The following is a 22,568-nucleotide window of genomic DNA, read 5'->3' on the forward strand; positions in this document are numbered from 1 at the left end:
TGTGTTGGGTTGTTATATGCAGAGTTGAGCCTTTATTGAGGAAGAGTGCTGAGAAGGCGTGGGCTAAGAGGAGTGATGGATATGCTGGTCCATGAAAGTTAAACTGGATGTGAAGGAAAGTAAAGACACAGAGGGTTGAAAAAAAGCTGGGAGGTCAACAGACTGAAGGTTAGAGTCCAAAAGAAGCAAGCGATATTGTACAGGGAGATAACAAATGGTAAGGTTTTAAGTGAAAACAATTTAAATTGTTTCTCTCCCACATGAATTTTCCAATATTTAAGTATGGGTTCCTGACTGCAGGCAGGAGCTCAAGACACTGTTATAACCGGTAAAAGAGGAAACCCCCCTCCTGAACTCCAATTCTCAATAGTAAACACGAGTGGCTTCTGCCTCTCAAGTCATGCAAGGCTCCTACTTCAGGTGTTTTTCCTATATTACAAAGATGAAATGGATATGAAGGAAATATAATAAAGGAACAACAACTATTTATTTAGCAACTACCATGACTTTAGACTAAGTTTAGGAAGACCAAGGTCCATAAGAAATGACCATTTGCCTACAGCATTTATAATAAAGTTATGGGATAGAGGTGAAGATACAGATGTATAAAGATAACAAGGTAGCATATGTAACTGCTAAAACTGGGGTATTTACAAGATGCTTTTGACCACATAAAGGAGGAAAAATTAATTCTGCCTTGGGGAATCAGGAAAAATGATCAACATTTTTATTTTTTAACACTTATTCTACTGTACTTTACAGATTAGATCACAAATTAGATTACAGATTACTTTAGATTACTTAGATTAGTACAGTATACCTTCACAATGATTATATTTGCTTAATTTATTCTTCCGGGGAATTCATAACACATTTCTTCTATTTTGGTCAGATTTACTCAAAAAAAAACTTGCTAAGCACTGGGAATAAAAAAAGGTAAGAGTGCTTCAAATATCTGTTACACAAACACCAAACATTGCTAGACATCAATACTCCCTACATATCGCACCAAAAAGAATATCCATTATGCTAAATAAAAGTCTTTTGAAGGAAGAAATTTTTCACTAATGTCAAATTTCAGCTACTTCCAAAATGAGCTAGAATTTTGCATATGAATCACATGTTTACTTTTATAATAATTGTTCAGCATTTCCAACTTCATACTCTGGAAGCAGCTGTGCATGATGAAAATAAAACTAATTATTTATGGCTGACATCTAACTGCTTTTTTAGCAAAAAGTTAGTATTTATGGAGTGTCTAGCATTTATTGAGAACTTAGAATCTATTAAATAAATTAGGTGTACTGATGGTTTTCAGGAATTATTTAACTCTATAAAGTTACTTTTTCTTCTTCAGGAAGTATATTACATACCAGAGCGTGTAACTCAACATGAATTCTACAATTGAGGACAGAAACTGGTTCCAAGCAGGCCCAGTGGGTAAATTTTTATGGGTAGAAGAGCTATATTTGGTTCTAACTTCATATAAACTTGTAACCTTTGGGATTTCAAATTGTGATTTTTTTTTTTTTTTTTACTTTCAAATATGTAGGAGTAGCTATTTTTTCTTAAGGGACTGAAATAATATAAAAACAGACTCCCTAAAAGGTTTGTACTTTATATAAATCGCACAAGCTGTGGTAGAAAGAAAGAAGGGGAAAGGTTGAATGAATGCAGGCTCCACACATTGTTCAAGTTAAAAAATGCAAAATAAGCGTACATAATCTAAAATACATTTTTCCTGCTTTTTCAAGCATACTCTAACAGATGTTTTCGGAACTGAGCTCTTACCATGAACATTGAGGTTAAAATATTTTTTGGCACTTCCAGCTGTGTTCTCAGCAATACACACATACCTGCCGATATCTGTTATTTGAGTGTTTAGAATCTAAGGAAAAAAATGAAGAAATTCCAACTGAAATTTTTTTATAAAGCAACTTGTCAATTTTTGAGAATAAACAATACATACTCTTTCTAGCTAATACCAGATAAGCATAGGAAAAAATTTTGTACATAATAGTGCTGATGCTGGTTTTTATTAGGTCAATCAAATAAATATTTACAAAGATTCCTAATCAGAAAAGGCAACTTTATACATACTTGTATATTGGCTATGAAAAGTCCCAAATCATTCTCTCACTTTCCTATCTACATCCCTGGCAGTGTGACTGTGAAGTTTCTCCCATCAGGGAGTGGAGTAAAGATGGAGAATTTGTGTAGGCCTTGTGACCGGCTTTGACCAATAGAGCATGATGGATGTGACAGTCTTCCATTTCAAACCTAGACCATGTGCACCCTGCCACCACTGTGTGAGGAAACCAGGACTAACCTGCTGGAGGGCGAGAGATCATGTGGGAAGAGTCAGCCTCGTTATTGCAGCTGAGGTTCCAGATACGTACAAGAGCCCAGCCAAGATCAGCAGAGCCACGGATTCAATCCACAGCATGCAGACACTTGAGTAAGCCTTGCCGAGACCAGAAGAATCACCCAGCCAACCAGAAAGCTTGTGAGCTAAATAAATGCTTATTGTTTTAAGTTGTTTGGAGTGGTTTGTTTTATGTAGCAAGAGTTAGTTAATATAGCAGTTATATTTTCTTTTTTTCGTTGTACAGAAATTTCTGTCCATCTATATATCTTTTGGCCCTAGCCAACAGAAATATTTAAGTATTTAGCTAGAGGTTGTATGAGCATCAAAAAGAAATAGTCATGGTGTTCAGAAGGTACTTTGAGAATTAAAGGTTATTTACAAGCAGTGAAACTCATACTTTTTTTTTTTTTTTTTTTTAAATAAAGAACTCCATGGGATAGGTCCTGTGTTGGATACACTGATGCTTAGATTCTTGGGCCTATACAACATCATTAATATGTTTGGGAAATAATTTCTTAAGTTGCATCCTAACAAAGGAGTTGGTGTTATTTCTACAAGTGCCTATCTTCCTTTTAAGACCCTTGAAAAGAAAAATATAGACATGCCCATTAGTGAACAACAACTCAGGATATTTATGTGGTTTCCATTATTATTTATTATCAATTCTTTGCCAATAGAGGACAAATTTTAATCTATAGGGAATCTTAAACCATCTAGAATTTAATCATCAGAAATCTGCAATGGAAAGAATTGTAATAATTTGATTTTTATCACAGAGGCCATATTGTACAGATAACCTCTGGAAGAATTCACACAAAACTGTTAACGGTGGTTACCTTTGATAGTGAGAAAAGAATGAGTAAGAAGAATTTTATTTTATATATCCTTTTTATGATTAGTTATTTTTGCCAATATTTATAAACCAAGACAAATTATTTTTAAAAGCAAAAAGACAATTATTATAAAATACTAAGTCAAATAGCTATTTTTAAATTAGATTTTTTACTTTTACCTGCAGAATTCTTCCATTAGATAGAAATTTATGATGCTCATCTTCTAGCAAGAACTGCCCATCTTTTTGCCAGGAATTTCTCGGTGTGGGGCTGCCACTGGATAAACACTCCACCAGCATGCTCTTGTTCACCAGCACAGTGACCTCTTCAGGGAGATCACTGTCTGCTCCCTGGATAACTGGCGGCACTAATAAGTGATTGGAACAGAGAGATAATGACAGGAAACAAGGTCTTTTCTAAATTATTCTAGTTTTCTGACAATTTTAAAAAGTTTGGGATAATAGCGGAACAAAAGTTGAAGAGGAATCCATGATTCTGAAGTAACACTTTACACTAATAAATTAGGTAGGGTGATAAATCTATGTGAATTTGGGTTTATTCTCTTCCCTTTCTTTACCTATCCTGGACTAACCCCTCGCATAGTTTCCTTTGCATTTAGGTTAATCCCAATTCTTCCCCAATATATCTTGTCTAGTTTCTCTCTCAGCCCCTTCCACGGGCCCTCTGGGTTTGCAAGCAGACCTGCAAGTGGCATCTGCACAAATTAACAGTTAAGTCTACTTGGTCATCTAGACAAGCCAGGTAAATCTTTAAAGTGTATTTGAAATGTACAGGTTTGGTCTCATTTGCAAGGGAATTGTCTGGGCTACTCAAAGTGTGTTCCCCCAGCCTCGGTATCAGTGGTATCACGATAAGCATCACCTGGGAGCTTGGCTAGAAATGCAGATTTTGGGGTCTGAGTCTTCTTTAGTTGGCATCCCTAGGAGAGCCAAAGAAGTTTGTGTTTTAACAAACTCTCCACGTGATCCTTATACATGCTAGAGTTTGGGAAGCCATGCTCTAGATCTTTCTACATATATTCATTCTCATGTAAAACAATAATATAGAAGCAATCCAGGTTCACGCCCACCTGATGTTAGACTAGTCAGTTATGAAAAAACACATACTATCTGTAGAATTTTTAAAAAAATGGAAATGTTAAACCAGGAATGCATGTGTTGGCTGCTTTTGTAAATGTAGAAATTCATTTTCAAAACGAATAATCACTTTGTTTTGTTTTGAAAGCTTAGGTATTTTGTTTTACTCTCTTAAAATGTGCCATATCTTTATCAATCAGTAAAGAATGTATGTTTAATGCAGATGCCTTCTTGTAGTATTTGGGTCTCTCCAAAACTAAATTGAAAGTCTATAAAGCAAATAATCAAGGTTACAAGGCCCCATAATAAAATTTCAGTGTTATTTTGAATGCAAACTTTCACATTCAAAATTAGATGATTTTTGCTGTACTTTAGATAACATAGAATACATAGCTTGAACTGCAGATTAGTAAATAATAAACATGAATTTCAGATTAAATGAGGCTATCAGTACCTCCACACCATGAAAACTGATCAAATGAGATGTTGGGACATAAAGATTCAATGTTTTCTTCAACTTTTACCTGGAGCTGAATCATTAGGAGCTACCAGGAGATGCACTACAGGCCCAAGGTCTGACCTGTAGAGGCCTCCACCAAAGCTCTTTGCTCTGACCTGCCCTCCAGCTGGATTACACCTCTCAGAATTGTTCTCAGTGGCACTTAGGAGGTAAGCATCAAACACTGAAGTATTCCTAATTTAGACAAACTTTGTGGGCTGTTTTTCTTGCTTTGTTCGTACTTCTCTAAACTCATCTCCAACATGCTTTCCAACTTCCTCCTAATTAAAAATAACAGACTGAAGACATGAACATCTCCCTTTGACAGCCAATGCCTAAATTCCATTTCAATTTAACCAAATTCCAATTCTTCCCAACCTATAATATCTTGCTACTTTATCAGATCCTTCCACTGTTCTGTGGCTTTGTATCACACCATACTATACAAAAATTGATCTTCAGAATTTCACTAATGATTTCTTAGTTTCAAATGGCCTTTCCCCCCAGTTTTTATTTTCTTAAACTTACTTTAGCATTCCATACTAAACCCACTTCTTGATAACCTTTTCTATGCCTTGAATAGGTGATATGGTAGTTTACTACTTTTCATTAACTCCTCAGATTGTTTCTCCTCTATTTTCTTTTTCCTGTCTCCTACTTGTAAATGATCCCACAATGATCTTTTTTTTTTTTTATCTTCTCCTAAGCTATCTATAACCCTTTCTGTTGGAAATCTCATGCCTTTGAATATCACCTGTTTGTGGATAACTCTCAACTCTATATTCTTAGTTCAATTCTCTCTCCTGTGTTGTAGTTCCATACTTCCAATGTCTCATTCAACATCTTCCTAAGCATCTTGGTATCATGCAAAATTCAATACGTCCAAAACAAAATTGACTTCCTTCTTCACAAGTTATGTTGTTTTCCCAAACCTTCTCTTTTTATTGCTCTTGCTATAACATTCTTAATCACCCAGGATAAAAATCTGTGTCATCTGATACTCTCAGATAAGTGTCTAATGCTTCATATCACTTAATCACTTCCTCTGTAAAATCTTTCATACCAACTGCTTCGTATACATTCCTACTGCTACTTCTCTAGCTCAACTCCTTCTCATGGAAGCATCTATTTGTTCCTGCTTCCAGTAGCACCACCTTTCTTTGCCCTTAAAGGTGCAATACTTCTACTCTCAGTCCCTGCATTCATAATATGACTGTGATCCAAGGGTGGACATATGTATTACGCCTTATCAATTAGGCCTCTTGGCCTCTGTAATTGGTTCAGAAATGGATATGTGAGTCATGCTTGGCCAGTTAAAGCCATGGAAATCCAATTCTGGGACTTCAGTTGTAAATACTGGATAAGAAGAGCTTTCACTTTGGATGTGAAACTAAGAAGATGTAAGAGTATAGAGTTTCCAGGGTCCCACTTGCTATCCAAAGGGATTCCCCACCTGAGAGTGATGCTAACAGAGAAAAACAAAGCCAAGAGAAAGAGAAAGGTAAAGTTTGGTGGACCTCTTTTGAGCCATAGAAGTCAGATATGACTATAGCCAGCTCTATTCTGGGACTTTTCAGGTTCATGAATCAGTGATTCTCTCTCTCTCTCTCTCTCTTTCCTTTTTTTAAGCTAGTTTGTTATTTGATACTTCAGGAGTCCTAACTAATGTGCTTTCAATTTGTATAAGACAGCTCCCTGGGAAAGCTATCAGTTTCTGATTATCTTTATGTCTCTAAAATGCTTAGTGCAACATCATGAAAACATTAGTTCCTCAAAAAACTTTTGCATGAAAGAATGCATAATAAACAAAAAAACAAATGAAAAACTCACAGAGTACACGGACATCATACTGAAGGGAATCTTCTCCAGCCTCATTCACAGCCACACACATATATCTCCCAGCATCTTCCACTTTAGCCCGGGGAATCTGTAACACTCGCCCTCCTGAAAATATATCCCAATACATATCTTTACTTCTCTAAATCTTAGAGTGAAAGTGATCATAAACAGAGATATAATTTTTCAGGTCTAATGACTTCTTTACATTTCCTTTTAAGGCTCTTACTTCATCCAGTGTTTCAGTGTTAATCCCACATACCACATTTAGGACAAACACTTCATTACTGAAAAGTGACCCAGCATATGAATGACACCTCCTGAGAACTAAATAGCTTGTATAGAGCAAGGGAGGAATGTTGCTCCATGTCCCTCTCACATTCCATGTGGAATGTTGCTATGTGGTGACTTCTTGCTTTTACAGTTTTGAACACATGTAAAAGAAGTTTACACTGTTGGAGGCAAGTACTGATTTGAGAAAATAATAGCCAAGGATATAAAAGGTATAAAGTGTACCTGTATACATATGATCTTGAAAGAATAACTGTGTATTTTTAAACTTTTCATGTTGATGTAATATCAAACTTAGAGAAAAGTCGCAATAATTATATTAAAAATTTTACCTGTGTTTATCAAGAATTTGTATTTCAATCCAATTGTTTGATCTGTCATAAAAATGTACATTTTAACTTTATTTATATATATAAATGAGTAATACTCTCAAATGATTCAGAAAAAGATTGAGAGTATATTGGAGACATGATGCCCCTTCACCCCTACATATTCATAAATATGTATTTCATTAAAACAAGGTATAATGATCAAAATCAGAAAATGTAAAATCCGTGAAAAAAGTACTATTGAACCATAGTCCATATTCAAATTTCACTATTATTACAATATTGTCTTTAATAGCTATTTTTTCCCCTAAGCTCAGATCCACTTTAGGATCACATGTAGTTGTCATTTCTATCTAGTCTCTTTTCTTTTTTTGCCAAGATATTTTTTTTATTTAATTGAGATGAAATTTACATATATTGGAAGGCACTGGGCTTTAAGTGTACAATCTGATAAATTTTGACAAGCCTATTTGAATGTTTGCTAAAAGTAAATAGAAGCCTTGAAAATATTATTTTTCCACAATTTAAAGATCTCCTTTTCCATCGATAAACATGTAATAACTAAAATATTTGAAACTAAAATCTTTACTATTGATTTATGAGAAATGCATTTAATAAACTGAGTAATAACTATTTGCAAATATATTCTAGAATTTATCATTAATAATGTACAGAAACAAAACTGATTATTTCATCACACTATTTAGAAAAATGGAAGCACAAGGGAGCCAAAAGACTTTCTTAAGTTGATAGAATGATCCCACAGTAGATATGAAACTTAACTAGGTATTCTATCCTATGTCAGATTCTCAGCCTGGACTCTCCTAGATTGAAGCTACATAGATACCAGTGGCATTCAGTATCCTGTGTCAGTTAAATTACACGGCCAGAAAGTCAATCAATTTGACTGGTCTAATTAATGAGAAGAAACACATTTGACAGAGATTCAGATTTTCACCCTGTTCCTAGCAATCTTTACCTGGTAAAATCAATACTTTATCACTTGAGGTCAGAGGGTGGCCATCTTTATACCATGTCAGTGTAGGAGGAGGAGCAGCGTTTGTCTCACAGTAAAGAGAGATGGGATTGTTGATGATCACATCCTTGGCTTCACCACTCCTGCCAGTATCCAGCATGTTTCCTATTTCCCAGAGCTTGTGAAAACTTGGAGGAACTACGGAGAAAAGACATGAAATTTTGGACTCATGTAAATGACAGTGTCAATCCATTAAAGAAAGATCTTGGCTGTATTTTCACAAGAGTGATTTGTACATGTAATAAATTAGACAATGTGAAAATATTTTCAAGTACTTATACACCTACCAACTTAGCCCTTAGCTAAAAAAAGTAGTAGACAGAAGTCAGAGCTGGTTCTCCAGTGGAAAAGCAAGAAGTATGGAGCTCAGAATGTTGTGCTCATGCTTTGCTCTCCATCTCTGTTCAAAGGCTCTAGCATTTAGAAGATAAAATGTCCTGCTCTCAGGAAGGACCTACTATAATAAACATGGCTAAAGAATATGATCATAGCAGGGACAACTCATTTTGAGATATCATTAAAAAATACTGGCTCAATAGAGCACTTCCCAATGATTTGTCTTATTCAGAAAACTAAAGTAGTTATTCAGCCAAGATTAAGAAGTCTATTAAAAAATATAATGGAACATTCTCAAAGTTTTCTGGGTGACAAGTATGAACTTTCTAGAAGGTAATTTGCCTGTACATCAAAAGCACTGCAAAAGTGTATAACACTTGACCTAAAATTTCCATCATTAACAACTTATGAAAAATAAAAAATGTGCAAGAGTTTTAGGTATAAAGATGTTCAATGAAGCATTATATATGAGTAGTAAAAGCTTGGACACACCCACACATTCAACAACAGGAGTCTGGTTAAATAAATATTTGGATACTCAACTGATAAAACAGGTATAGTTATTAAAAATCATGTTGAGAGTAATAATACCAACAATAATAGCAAATATCATTTCTTAAGCATTTTGCTAAGAGTTTTATATACTTTATCTTATTTAGTACTCACCACAATTCTACAAGGCATTAATTCTAAAAGTGAGAAAATGGGGTTTAAAATATTTAGGTAACTTGCCCAAGTCACAAAGCTTGAAGGAGCCTAAATCATCGTTCAGTTCCAGTGTGACTACTTTAAATTCTGATATAATGTTACATTAGCTTTCTGATAAACTTCATGATATAATGTTAGGGGAAAGCTAACATAACAGAGAAGTATGTATTGTGTGATCCCAATTTATAAATGAAGTATACATTTACAAAAATATATCAGAAGGAAACACATAAAAATAACTGAGGTAATCCTGAATGATGGGATTATTTTCTTCTTTGTTAATTTCTTGAGTCCAACTTTTCAGTAATGAATTTATATTCTTGTCAACAGAAAAAAAACACTTTAAAATAAACCAAGTCAAATCTCTTTTTCATTGCTTTGCCAGGTCATTTAAATTAAATTCCATACAATAAACATGTTAGTATTACCTTGTATATTCACATCAAAATCCAGCTCATCTTCACCTGCGATATTAGACGCTATACACGTGTATCGTCCAGTGTCTGATATTTGAGCCTCCCTGATTTGAAGTGTGTGTCCACTGGCAGCAATAGTAACATGATCATCTGCTTTAAGGGGCTGTGATTCAATTATAATAATGTTATCATTAAGTACTCCAGTAAATCCTCTAGGGCACCATGCAGTTGAGAGTTTTTATGATTCTTTAATAAGTAAAAATAAAAATTTAGGTGAAATACTCAAGACAACAATAACAATTTACTTTGAATAAGCTATTTTTGAGTAATCATGTCTTTATTTATTGAAAATTGTAATTCCTATAGTTCACATCTATGCCAGGTGTTTCTGGGTGGTGCATTTATAAATTATTTATGATGAAAAATGTTCTTAGGAGCCATATCCATTTATCCATGTTGGAGAAAAATAACTTCAGCTGATCCCACATTGTAGTAAAAAAGTGTATCTTTTCTTACTATTTTGTAGCAAATGCTAGAGTTTTATAATGAAAGATTGAAGGCATTAGCATAGTCTGATTTGATTTAAAAATCACTATTGCTCATTCAGAAACATCATTACTTCATAAATGAGAAAATTTAACCTAGATATATTTATATTATGATGTTTTATTGAAAACATTACTGACATTTAATAGGACATTTCTCATCTTCTAAACATTTCCGAATATAATAAATTCCCTTATTCCTTGAAAATTTTAGTTCCTGGCTCACTGTTACTCCTTCCAATGACACTTCTCATAATTCTTGGTGATTTCAATACCCACATAGACAGTCATCCAATGCTTTGTGCTCTCAGCTCCTTGACCTCCTCTCTATTTTTTTTTTTTTGCCCCAACACTCTCTCAGCCACTCAACAGGAGAGTCATACCTAGAACTTATAATTACCAATAATCACATCTCTTCAGAATCTCAGTTTCAAGTTCTCACCTTCTGACCATCACCTCTTAACTTACTCTTTTCCTCTAGAATCCCAACTCCCATTATTTTTTGATCCCATGGGAGGACCCAAAATTAACTGAACTTGCATTCTTTTCCCTATCACTCACTCTCCTCCTAACCCATATAAGGTCTATTATGGCAATCACTCCTTGTATAAACTTCTATTAAAAAAATCAACTTTTTTGCCCCTTCTCCCTTTATTTTATTCCCCTGGCAAAACTGGTTAATACCAGTTTCTGTCCATTCTGAACATCCCCTGATCTACTCAAGAACATTCCTCCAGCAACTGTGTCCTCTCTCATGTGAGTCATCATCAATTGCTTTCTTTTCACTGGATGATTTCAATGTGTATACAACAGTATAATTTCCGCATTAAAAAAAAATCTCATTAGACTGCAGTCTAACTCCACATTTTTCTATTCTGCTTTATAGCCAATGACTTTAAAACGTTTTCTACCTTTGCTGTCTCCATTTCCTTTCATCTTTTCTTGAATCCTCCAATAAGGCTTTCACCATCTCTACTTGACCAAAATGATGTTGTCAAGGTCACATGACAAGTGACATCCATGTTGCTAAATTTACTGATCAATTCTCAGTCTTTATTTTACCTGATCAGTGGGATTTAACACGGTTTAACTTGTCTTTATTTTGAAAACTTTTTTTTCCTTATCTTTTAGGACACATCACTCTCTGCCCCACAACCTCTAAATGTAGGAGTACCCCAGGGCTTGATCCTTGGACCTCTTCTCTTTCTACCTAAACTCACTCTTCTAGTGATCTCATGCAAAACCTTGGACTCATCTTTGACTCATCTCTTTCCCTCACATCCTGCTACCATCTTCATCCAAGCAATCACCATCTATCTCCTGGACCGTGGCAATAAATTCATTTCTGCACCCCATTCTTCCTCAACTAGTAAAGAAGCCAATATAATCTTTTAAAAGCCTTAAGTCAGATCACATCACTCCTGTGTTCAAAATTTTCCAGAAGCTTTCCATCAGAATAAGGCCAAGTGATCTACAAGCAGTATGATTTAACTCTAGCTCTCACCTTTCTCTGTGTTCCCACTGATCACTGCACTCCAGCCAAATGCCTCAGGGCCTTTGCCCCTTGCTAGTCTCTCTAGAATATTTTCCTCTCAGATATCTTATGTCTGCTTCCTTCAGTTTCTGTGAGTTTCTGCTCAAATATCACCTTATCAGTGAGGCCTTCCCTATTGTAAGAGATCACACCCCTCACACTCACTATTCTTCCTGACTGAATTTTCTTCATAACATTTACCTTATCTGGCACACTGTATGCTTTACTTGTTTGTTTAGTTTTCCCCTCCCCCCAAAACTCCATATGAGCAGAGATTTTTGTCTGTTTCCTTCATAGCTGTATCACCTGCACCTAAAATAGTGTTTGGCAAATACTATGTGCTCAATAAATAATTTGGGATGCAATGTATCATTATTAACATTATATCACTTATATAAAAATAGTATAATTTAAACTTTCCATGTCAAAGAAAAACTTCAGAGCATGAATAAACAAAACACATAGATTCTATCAAAACTTATTGTGGTTAATGCTGCCAATATTTTTGGTGGCTTTTCTCAAAAACACTGTTTCACTCAAGTAGCGTTGCTTATCTGAGAAATGAGCTAGCAGAAGAAAGGATATGGAAAATAAACAAAAACCAGTATTTTTTGTACACATTTTAGGGGACCAATCCCGTATCTTGAAAAATTCAGCAATTTAACTAAAGCATCATAATTGGATCGATTTCAGTCTGGATGTGAAACTAATTTAACTATTCATTATGAAATTTTAAAAAAAACAGCCCTAATTCCTAGTACAAATCTAGACTTTATCCAACTTTTATGTGTGTATGTGCTTGTGTATATGTGTGCATGGGTATAAAATGCAAGGAATGAAAAGGTTTTAGGTAAAATTAAAAATAAAATATTAAAATTTGAAAGGTGAAAGGAATTGTTTCCATGAAACTCATATAGACTTGATATTGTACCATGAAGTGTGCTTGTAGTCAGAAAAGAAACTGTAAACAGAACATGGTGGGAGTTCCATATTTTTCCTTTTGCAATGGCTTCCAGATGAAACTTGCTTATTTTATAAGATATTTTTTTTCCTGGCTGCCAGAATTGCAAAATCCATCTGTGATCTGAAATAATAAAGTTATATCTTTCTGCATCTTAAATCATGACTCTAACCTGAACGTCTACAACTGGAATTTGACTGACCATTTGGTTGATTATGTGTAAAACAGGATAAACATCAGCTTAGCTATGTCACATCTGTATTAAGCAGAGTGTTAACAGCAGCAAAAAAAAATCTATTTTGGTCTTAAAACACCAGCACATATGTTTTTAAAACATGCATGTTAGAAAATAAGTTGAATGAGAAATAAGGGCGTGTGGTCTGAAAGCCAGATTATGTAATTGAAGGATGTGTCTTTTATTGAAAGTTCTTCATTGCCCCCAATTAATTGTATTGAGCACTTAATCATCACATTTAGTTTATTTTTTTCATCTTGGAACATTAAAAATGTTACTCTTTGTAAAAGTTAAAGGTGTTTACAGAAAGTTCTGAATAAACTTAGCACCTGTGTTATACCTATCATTCTAATCTGGCTCAACACTGTCTTTGCGTTTCTTCTCTACAAAGTTTACTTACTCTGAAAAACCACAGAGCACAAAAACCATTCCCCAGTGGGAAGGTGTCTGGATTTTCCAAGACAATTGCTAACGTGTATTAAAACAGTCCTTCAAACTTTAGAGTGATGAAATAATACTAAAATTGTTGAACATGGTTCAATTTTTTTGCAGTTTTATACTCTAGGAGCATGGGATTGTGCTAATTTTAAGGTCACATTGATTCTCTGAGTTATCTGTGTCTGGGTGTTTTGCTTTTTAATTTAACTGGCCATTTTAGTCTATAAAAAACCATCAGCAAATGAAAAAACTTGACTGGCCTGTCCATCCTTGTACCAGCTGAGAGAGGCAGAAGGAATTGCATAGGCTTCACATTCCAAGGTCAGGGTGTTGTTTACTTTGATCTTCACTTCTTTGGGGGAAAGACCTGGCCCCAGGAGGTCGCTTTTACTGATTATGGGTGGAACTGCATAAACACGAATATTAAAGTATTAAACATTAGTTCTTTTAAATGGAATGACATGGAACACAGTGAGGATCACTTAATAAGCAAACAAGGAAATAACTTAGGCATCTTCTATGCTCTCCTTTCATCAAGGACCCAAGTTAGCATCTTATGAAATGGCAGTGTTCATATACAGAATGTGAAGAAAACTACCTTCTCTCCTCATCATTATAATACTGCCAATGAGGTTAATGTCCTTCACAGAACAGTTAGTTTAGGTTTTTCCAGGTCCCCAGACACAGTCTGAGTATGACCCATAGAATGCATTTTATTAGTCACTAAGGGGAATGATTCAAAGAACAAAAGACAATAAAAAAGATGCTCTTCCTTTTTAAAAACAAAATTCTGAAATGTATTGCCTATCAGTGGTAGCATAATTTTTTTTTAATAGGTCAACGTACAGTGGATTAGCCCAAAGTCACTGACAAACTCATCGTAGGCTGTTGAATAGAGCATATATATTTAAGGAGGAGTTTTGTGCATGCAAGTACTTATACGCAGCAGAATTCAGAAGAGGGTAATCCACAAGAAAAAAATAGAGAAACGTAAGGAAGTGCCACTGACAAGTTCTCCAAAAAGTTGAAGAGAGCAGATTCAGTGGGCTTTCACATCTTTAAGCAATTGAAGTCATGGGCACAGTGCTTAATTCAACTTCCATCTTAATGAAGCAAGCTGGATAAACGATAAACTTTAATGATGAATATAAATAATTATGAACCCATAATGAAAAACAGAATTGAAAAAGTGAGAAAACTGGGAACATAGTGTTCTTTCGGGACTTACTGTAGACCTTCACTTCATAGTGCTTTATCATCTCTCCTGCCTCATTAGTGGCTACACAAGCGTATCTCCCAGCACTGTCCTCCTGTGCATTTAGGATCTGCAGAGTCCTACCTCCTGAAAAGCAATGGAACACCAAAGAATCTCTGAAGTCACAGTGGCAGCAGGGTTTGCACAAACCACCAGGTTTTAGTTCTTACTATTAACACATTTCTTCTCCTCTATGCCAATTCTGTAAGAGACATTTGACATAGACAAACTACAATATAGATGGGCATTACTTTGTGGATGGAGACATTCACTAAGTCCACGATGGTCCTCCATGGTAATGACTCTCATGCTCATTCTGACCCTCCCCTACCTCTCTGCACACACTGTAATTAAGGTTCTTATTTTACTCTCTTCACAAATAGGTCTTCTGCCTTTGTCATCTTCCTCTCATCTACCTGGCCTATCAGTAGAGACTGATCTTGCTAAAACACAATTTTTATTATGGTATCTTTCTTCCTAAAAATCTTCAGTGGTTCTCAATTGACTAAAGTATAAAGTCAAAACTCTCAAATCCAGGTATTTAAAACATGACTCCAACATTCCTTCCTGATCTTATCTCCTACCTGCCCCCTTCCCTGCCATACACACATGTACACACAATGTCTCCACTCAAGAAGGAGGTGAGGAGTCTGCTTATTATTATTTGCACATAGATATGCCATTCTCCTTCGTACTTTCCTACACTAGACATCCTGAAGGATCTGAAATCTCTCCTAACTCATTTCCAACTAACAAAATTCTATAAATTTCTTTAAGGTTTGGTTCAAGTTATGTCTATGACAAAGCATTTCCTGACTACTTCAGCCCACGGTGGCCACTCCTTCTTTTGAATTCTTATAAAACTTGTCACTATTCCATTTGTCATAACCTATGACTATTCAGAACCCATGATTATTCACGGATTCCTGTTGTTAATTAACTTTCACATGTATTATCTCTATAAACTTCTTAAAGCCAGTGATCATACTTTTAAATTCTTTGTTTTCATACATATTGTCAGGTATTAAAGAGGAATAAATAAACTCTGTCAATCTAAATACTAACCCTCAGGAGGCAATTCAACAAAAAGTGAATTTCTACTCTTTTTGGCATTCTACATTATATTTGAGCAATTAATTACACTGTAGTATTTATTTACTTGCCTTTTATTTACTTTATTGGTCTTTCAAAAAGTAATTTTAGATAACTTAGATTACAACATACATACAAAATATTAAAAAATAAGATAGCAGTAGTACAATACCACCAACAACATTAAGTATTTTTATAAAAATAGTCAATGATTCTGTTCTTCTGTAAAAGTAGATGGCACAAATGCAACTTGGGCATCTGAAGTAAGCTAATTACCTGGAAGAATGCGGATATTTCGGTTGGATTCTAAAGGAGTTCCATTCTTAAACCAGGTGATGGTGGCTGGGGGATATGAATAAGCTTCACAGACCAAAGATGTGGGGCTGTTAAGGATAACAGTGACATCTTCAGGGATGCCATCGCTATCAACACCAGCAATTGTAGGAGATACTGAAAAAGATTTAAAACTTGATCAAAGAAATATATTCAGAAATTTCTTTATTTGTACATTTCTAAGTTTCCATAGTACTTATTTGTGTAATTCCATTCCCTAACAATTACAGAAACAATTGATTAGTGTCCTCATTCTACACAAAAGCAGTGAGAACCTCAAAAAGCTCACAGAGTAATGGAGGAGATGACACATAAAAAGGAATCATAACACAATGTAGTATGCACAATACTGGGAATTTTGGTGCAGGATATATGGTGGCATGGCATCCAATCCAATCTGAGGTGTGGGGCGGTGTGTGGACTCTCATGAGGGAAGACCTCCTAATGGAGCAGATTTCAAACTGAGCCTCAAAGGACTGGTGGTGGTCAGAAGGTGAAAGAAGGGAGACTACTAGGAGGAGGGAGCATATTGGGAGCAGAGTAGTGTAAACAATGAGGGGCAAGCAGGAAATATATAGAGGATGGATTCAAGGGGGTCAATGTTGGAAGCAGGGGAAAGACAGACAAGTACAGCTGCTCCATAAAAGATAGTGAGGGCCTGAACTAGAGCAGTGAAGAAAGGCATAAAGAGGGGGGAGCAACTAAAGATAAATTTAAGAAATCAATTGGCAGGATTTGATGATAGAATTTAAGGGGTAAAGAAACCAACGTCAAATATAACTTCCAATTTTACTGCTTGAGAACGAACCTAGGTAAACTTCAATGAAGCAAAATAAATAGAAAATATGGAAAGATTTGCTCACTTAGGAGGGGAAGATGATTTGTTCAGTCTGAGTATCTTGAATTTTAAGTGTCTGTGAGAATTCCAGGTAGAAATGTCCAACAAGCAACTGTATATAGAAATCTGAACCTTGGGAGAAGGATCAGCGTTGCAGGTATGGATTCTAAAAAGTCTCCAGTTGATAAGAGATGAAAATTAAACCTCTGGAAATTAAGTTTTTGTTACTTGATCAGAATATCTAGAGTAAAATGAACACTGAAGTAAGGACAAAATGTGAGGGAACTTAATGTTTAAGAGACAGATTAAGTAAGAGTCCATAAAGGAGGGAGAAAGGGAGCAACCAAAGGGGTGCAAGGATAACTGGGGAAGAGCAGTGTCCAGGAGAAAGTGATACATAATATCCAAACATTAAGATAAGGACTGAACAATGTTTGTTGGATCTAACAACAGGGTAGTCTTCACCACAGCAGCGTCAAGAATGGTGTGGGCAGAAGCCCATATTTAGTGGGACAAGAAGTTTAGACAGGGAATAGTGACTGTATGAAGTGATGGAGACAGTAGAAGGTAAAGCTGAAGGTAAAGCAGATGGTGGGCATGACTGGCAGACCAAAGAAGGGGGAAAGATACAGGATCAAGGGCATAAGCAGAAGCAGTAACTGTGAACAAAAAGGATAACACCCTCTGGGAAAAGAAAGGGTAAAGACACTGAATTATGGCTGGGTAGATTGGAAACTGCCAGTGCACACACCTGAATAGCCTCAACTTTATATGAAGTTGGTGAAAAGAAGACTTGAATTCAGATCCCTCATCTTCAATGAATGAGGGAAAATGATAAGAAATAAGTAACTAGGAAGGGGGTAGGAGGCAGAGGAAGGAATATAGTCAGAGAGCATGACCTGAGATGCCTGGGGTAAAGAATAAGTGATCTCCACTGGAGAGAGTCCCCAGGGAGCTCAGGTCTCTTGGGAAGTCAGATTTCAGTTACTGAAAGGAGCCAGAAAGAGTTTTAAATCAGGTTTTCAGAGGACAGGGATAGGATCTGGACATGAGCCAGTACTGGGAGGTGAGTCAGTGGTAGGAGGAAGGAGGCATGAGGAACATAGAGCTCTAAGAGAAGCAGTGGGCTACAGGAGAGGAGAAGAAATCCAGGGTGGGGCATTTGCCTTTCATATGCTGATGGGCATGCAGAGAAGACAGGTGTGTTAGGAGACAACTGGCTCATGAACTCCACGCATCTGTTATTCACTGTTATGTTAGGTGCTGGGGCTATATCCTTTTCAAGATAAAAAGGGTTCTGTCCTAGGGAGTTTATAGTTTTATGTAATTATTACTTATATATACTATTTACTTGACACTTATTAATACATTATCCAGTATTCTGACTTAACATTTCTGGCCTGTATATCTCTTCTACTCAATTAGACTGTAAGCTGCCTGAGGGCTATGTCCTGTATGGGAGTTTCTATGTATGGGACTACATATTCCCCCAGTCTAGCCAATAACTATCAAAACATACAAACAAATAAAAATTGCAAAAATTTGCATCCTCAATTATAGGTAAGTTTATTTAAGTAGAATGAAATGTGTTTTGATATTAGTAATCAAATACAATACATTTAGGCAGTGCATTTTAAATTTCTAATGTGAGCAGAAATTAGGAATCTATTTTAATATCATTTCCAAGACATAAGTATAACTTTAATGCTGTAGAAACTGAATGTGTAGTTATTTCATCATTTCTACTCCATATTTTTTCATGGTGTAGTTTTTATTGCTCTCAAAGGGCTTGATATTCAAATGTACAAGTTAATCTGTATTAAATCAGAAGGAAACCATGTCAGATTTAAAACCTACACCTGTAGTTGCAGTCTACATTTTTTTTTTTTTTTTTTTTTTTTTTTTCGGTATGCGGGCCTCTCACTGCTGTGGCCTCCCCCGTTGCGGAGCACAGGCTCCGGACGCGCAGGCTCCGGACGCGCAGGCTCAGCGGCCATGGCTCACGGGCCCAGCCGCTCCGCGGCATATGGGATCCTCCCAGACCGGGGCACGAACCCGTATCCCCTGCATCGGCAGGCGGACTCTCAACCACTTGCGCCACCAGGGAGGCCCCTGCAGTCTACATTTTAATGTAGGAATCTTCACAGCTTATCACTGACAAAATAGAATTTACACATTATATATTAATTTCAAGGGGAGGGGATTTATCTGGGAAAAATAACAATTAAATGGCAAAATATCTAAATATGCAATGTCCAGATAATTTACTGCACAGCAATACCTGTCAACTTTCTTCCTTTAAGATTTTTTAGGAATTAATGAGTTAGCAAATGACATAGATAAACACACATAAAGACAGATGAGCAGCATATTATGTTAAGAAAAAGAAAATCTATGGTAGTTGCTCACCCCAGCGGGAGCAGATGTTCTGCTCACAATACTGCTACATAAGTTGGCAAAGGGAAGGAGGGGAAATGTGTTTTAAGACAGAGGAGAGCACATTTCTAAAATAAAATCATTTTAATGATGTTTTGTTTTGTTTGAACCCTTCAACCTTGCAAGGGACCGTGTTAATTCACTATCGCTCATGAGCAAGCATACAGTTTTGGTGTGCTTGTCTGCATCTCCTCTCCTTCATGATAGTTACCAACAGAGATTTCAGTATGGGCAATTACCAATAATGGCAGAGTCCCACAAAGAAATGATAAAACATCTCATGGTGATCCTCTTTCACTGTTGACCTGCTTCTTTTTGACGAGTATTTATTTTTCCTTTACTACTGCTTATTTAATGTCTATCTTGTTCATAGTTGTACTTTGCACAAAACACAGTACCTGGCATATAGTAGGTATGCCAAATGTAATGAATGAATGTATGAATTAATAAAAGAAAACCAGCAAATGTACACAAGCACTGGTCCTTCTGAAATAATGAAATTCTATGGTAGAAATATTAAGTAAACAGAAAAAGAAGAGAATTTAGCCTATTGCCATGGCTGATTCTTCAAGATTTGTAGCAATGCTTGCTTATACCTACCCAACACATTAAGACTGAAACTTCTGCTCTTGTCACCAGCTGTATTAGAAGCCAAACATGTATATCTTCCAGTGTGTGACACTTGGGCATTGGTAATCTGAAGAAAACGGCCACCAGACATAAGATGATGGGTGTCATCTTCTTTGAGGAACTGCCCATCTTTCTGCCATGTAATTTCTGGCACTGGATTCCCTATAACAAAAAGCCATTTCTGAGAGTTGGCTAATAATCACATGTCTACAGTTGGTAACTAAAAGGATGCATTTTCATTCATTTCCCTTCTAAAATATTCCACTTCTGAAACAATGCAGTAGCCATTCATTTTTAAATAAATTTGTAAACATAACTGAATTTATAATAATAATCATGCTATGATGTAAAAAATCTATAAGAGAAAGAGTTATGTTAGTCTCTGTGTTTAACTAAATTTATACCATACCTTAGGCTATTACAATTAAATATTTTCATAGTAAAATACACTTAAAAAATAATAGAGCATACATGTTTACTAAAATTATTACTCATGAATACCTTTGCATTCATATTAAATTTTTTAAGAAGATTTTTATTTTTGAGGGAAAGCTTTAAAAAAAGGAAAATAAAAACTTTAATTAAACAATTCAACAAGCAGATATGTATACAAGGATTCTAGCATAGATATATAGATAGGTAGAAAGATAGAAATATATATTAATTATTCCTTTAATATTTATAGCCTAGAGAAAAAAGATCTTTCATATTTTTCATGGGACTTTTGTTAAATATTAAGTTTTAAATTGTTCAAACATTTTTTTTGAAAATTTAAAACTATAAAAACAAGTTCTGTTAGGAAAGAGGATTAGGATGATATCATATTAAGGCACAACTGTATTGGCCATGGAGCTTGTTCTATGGCCCTGCCTGGGCAGGAAAGCAAATTCACAGGCCTACCCAACTGCTGAGTATAGCACACGGTCCTATCCAACTAGGAAGAATGACCAGAGAATCCAAGTAACCCAGGCCTGTTCTACAGTTGCACTTGGGCAGGAAACCAAACCATCAGTCCTATCCAACTGTTCCCAGCCAATGGCACCCCCCGTCCCGACCTCACATCTCAGGCAGAGGCAGTGGCCTCACCCAAATAGAGACCCTGAGGGAAAACCCCACCTACCCAAGGATGCTACCAGCTGACCCATCCAGAACCCCAAGTTGAGTTGAATGGTGAAAGACAATCTCTGCTGAAGCAAACCTGTAAAGTCTGGAATCAGAGACCCCTTACTCAAGTGTGCAGATACCAATACAAGGAATCAGGTAAACATGACACCTCACAGGAAACGAATAAAGCTCCAATAACTCAATAACCGACCCTAAAAAATGGAGATCTATGAACTGTGAAATCAGAATAATACTCTTAATCAAGTTTAGTAAACAAAATGAAGAAAACAATGCATGAACAAAATGAGAAGTTCAACAAAGAAATAGAAATCATAAAAAATCCACAATCAAACAAATGAATACTAGAGCTAAAGAATAGAATGACTGAACTAAAGAATTCAAAAGAGAGCTTCAACTTCAGAGCTGACCAAGCAAAAGAAAGAATCAGTAAACTAGAAGATAGATCATTTGAAATTATCCAGTCAGAGGATCAAAATGAAAAAAGAATGAAAAGTGAAGAAAGCCTACAGGAGTTATGAGATACTATTACAAAAACAATATACACGTTATGGAAATCCCAGAAGGAGAGGAGAATGAGAAAGAAACATAAAGTATATTTAAAGTGATAATGTCTGAAAACTCCCCAAACTGACATCCAGACTCATGAGGCACAAAAGATCCCAAATAGATTGAACTAAAAAAGGGCTACACTGAAACACATTATAACTAAATTTTGAATGTAGTAAGAAGAAAGCAACACATCACATACAAGGGAACCCCCCATAAGAGTATAGGCAGATTTCTCATAAGAAACTTAGAAGGCTAGGAGAGAATGGCATAAAACATTCTAAATATTGAAAAAAAAGCCTGTCCACCAAGAATACTATAGCTGGCAAAATATGAAATGACAGATAAAAGATTTTCCCAGACAAGCAATAGCTGAGGGAAACAAACAAAAACAAAAAAACACACCAGACCTGTCTTACAAGAAATTCAAAATGGCATTCTCAAGTAGAAATAAAAGGATGCTAATTATCATTGTAAAATCACATAAATGTATGTGCAAAACTCATTGGTAATGGTAAATATGTAGTCAAAGTCATATTCTCTAACACTGTAATGGTGATATGTAACTCACTTTTAAAATTTAAAAAACAAACATTTTAAAAATAGCTGTATCTATAATTTGTTATTAGATACACAAAATGAAAAACACATAAATTGTAACATTAATAACCTAAGATGTGAGAGGAAGAGAAGTAAAAGTAAAGTTTATGTATGCTATCAAAGTTAAGTTATTATTCGTTTAAAATAGGATGTTATACATATAATATATTTTATGTAAGCCTCTGTTAACCACAAAGGAAAATAATCTTTAATAGCTACACAAGAAGTTATGGTAAAGCACTCAAAGTTTA

General features: G+C 35.6%; 1 protein-coding gene across 7 annotated transcripts in view; it reads right to left on the reverse strand.

Annotated features, from left to right (window-relative positions):
- Positions 1 to 22,568, reverse strand: part of HMCN1 (hemicentin 1) — a 755,474-nt gene that overhangs the window by 146,818 nt on the left and 586,088 nt on the right. For all 7 annotated transcript variants that reach the window (XR_009531210.1, XM_060091137.1, XM_060091136.1 and 4 more), the window contains 9 exons: positions 20,017 to 20,208; positions 16,086 to 16,259; positions 14,691 to 14,804; positions 13,723 to 13,868; positions 9,762 to 9,912; positions 8,233 to 8,427; positions 6,628 to 6,741; positions 3,381 to 3,568; positions 1,792 to 1,888 (listed from right to left, as the gene is read on the reverse strand). Coding sequence is in view for 6 of the 7 variants with exons in the window: in XM_060091137.1 (XP_059947120.1) it covers positions 1,792 to 1,888; positions 3,381 to 3,568; positions 6,628 to 6,741; positions 8,233 to 8,427; positions 9,762 to 9,912; positions 13,723 to 13,868; positions 14,691 to 14,804; positions 16,086 to 16,259; positions 20,017 to 20,208 (1,371 nt within the window). In the remaining variant the exon portion in view is untranslated. The remainder of the gene's footprint in view (positions 1 to 1,791; positions 1,889 to 3,380; positions 3,569 to 6,627; positions 6,742 to 8,232; positions 8,428 to 9,761; positions 9,913 to 13,722; positions 13,869 to 14,690; positions 14,805 to 16,085; positions 16,260 to 20,016; positions 20,209 to 22,568) is intronic.

Source organism: Mesoplodon densirostris, chromosome 2, assembly GCF_025265405.1.
Source record: "Mesoplodon densirostris isolate mMesDen1 chromosome 2, mMesDen1 primary haplotype, whole genome shotgun sequence".
NCBI lineage: Eukaryota > Metazoa > Chordata > Mammalia > Artiodactyla > Ziphiidae > Mesoplodon > Mesoplodon densirostris.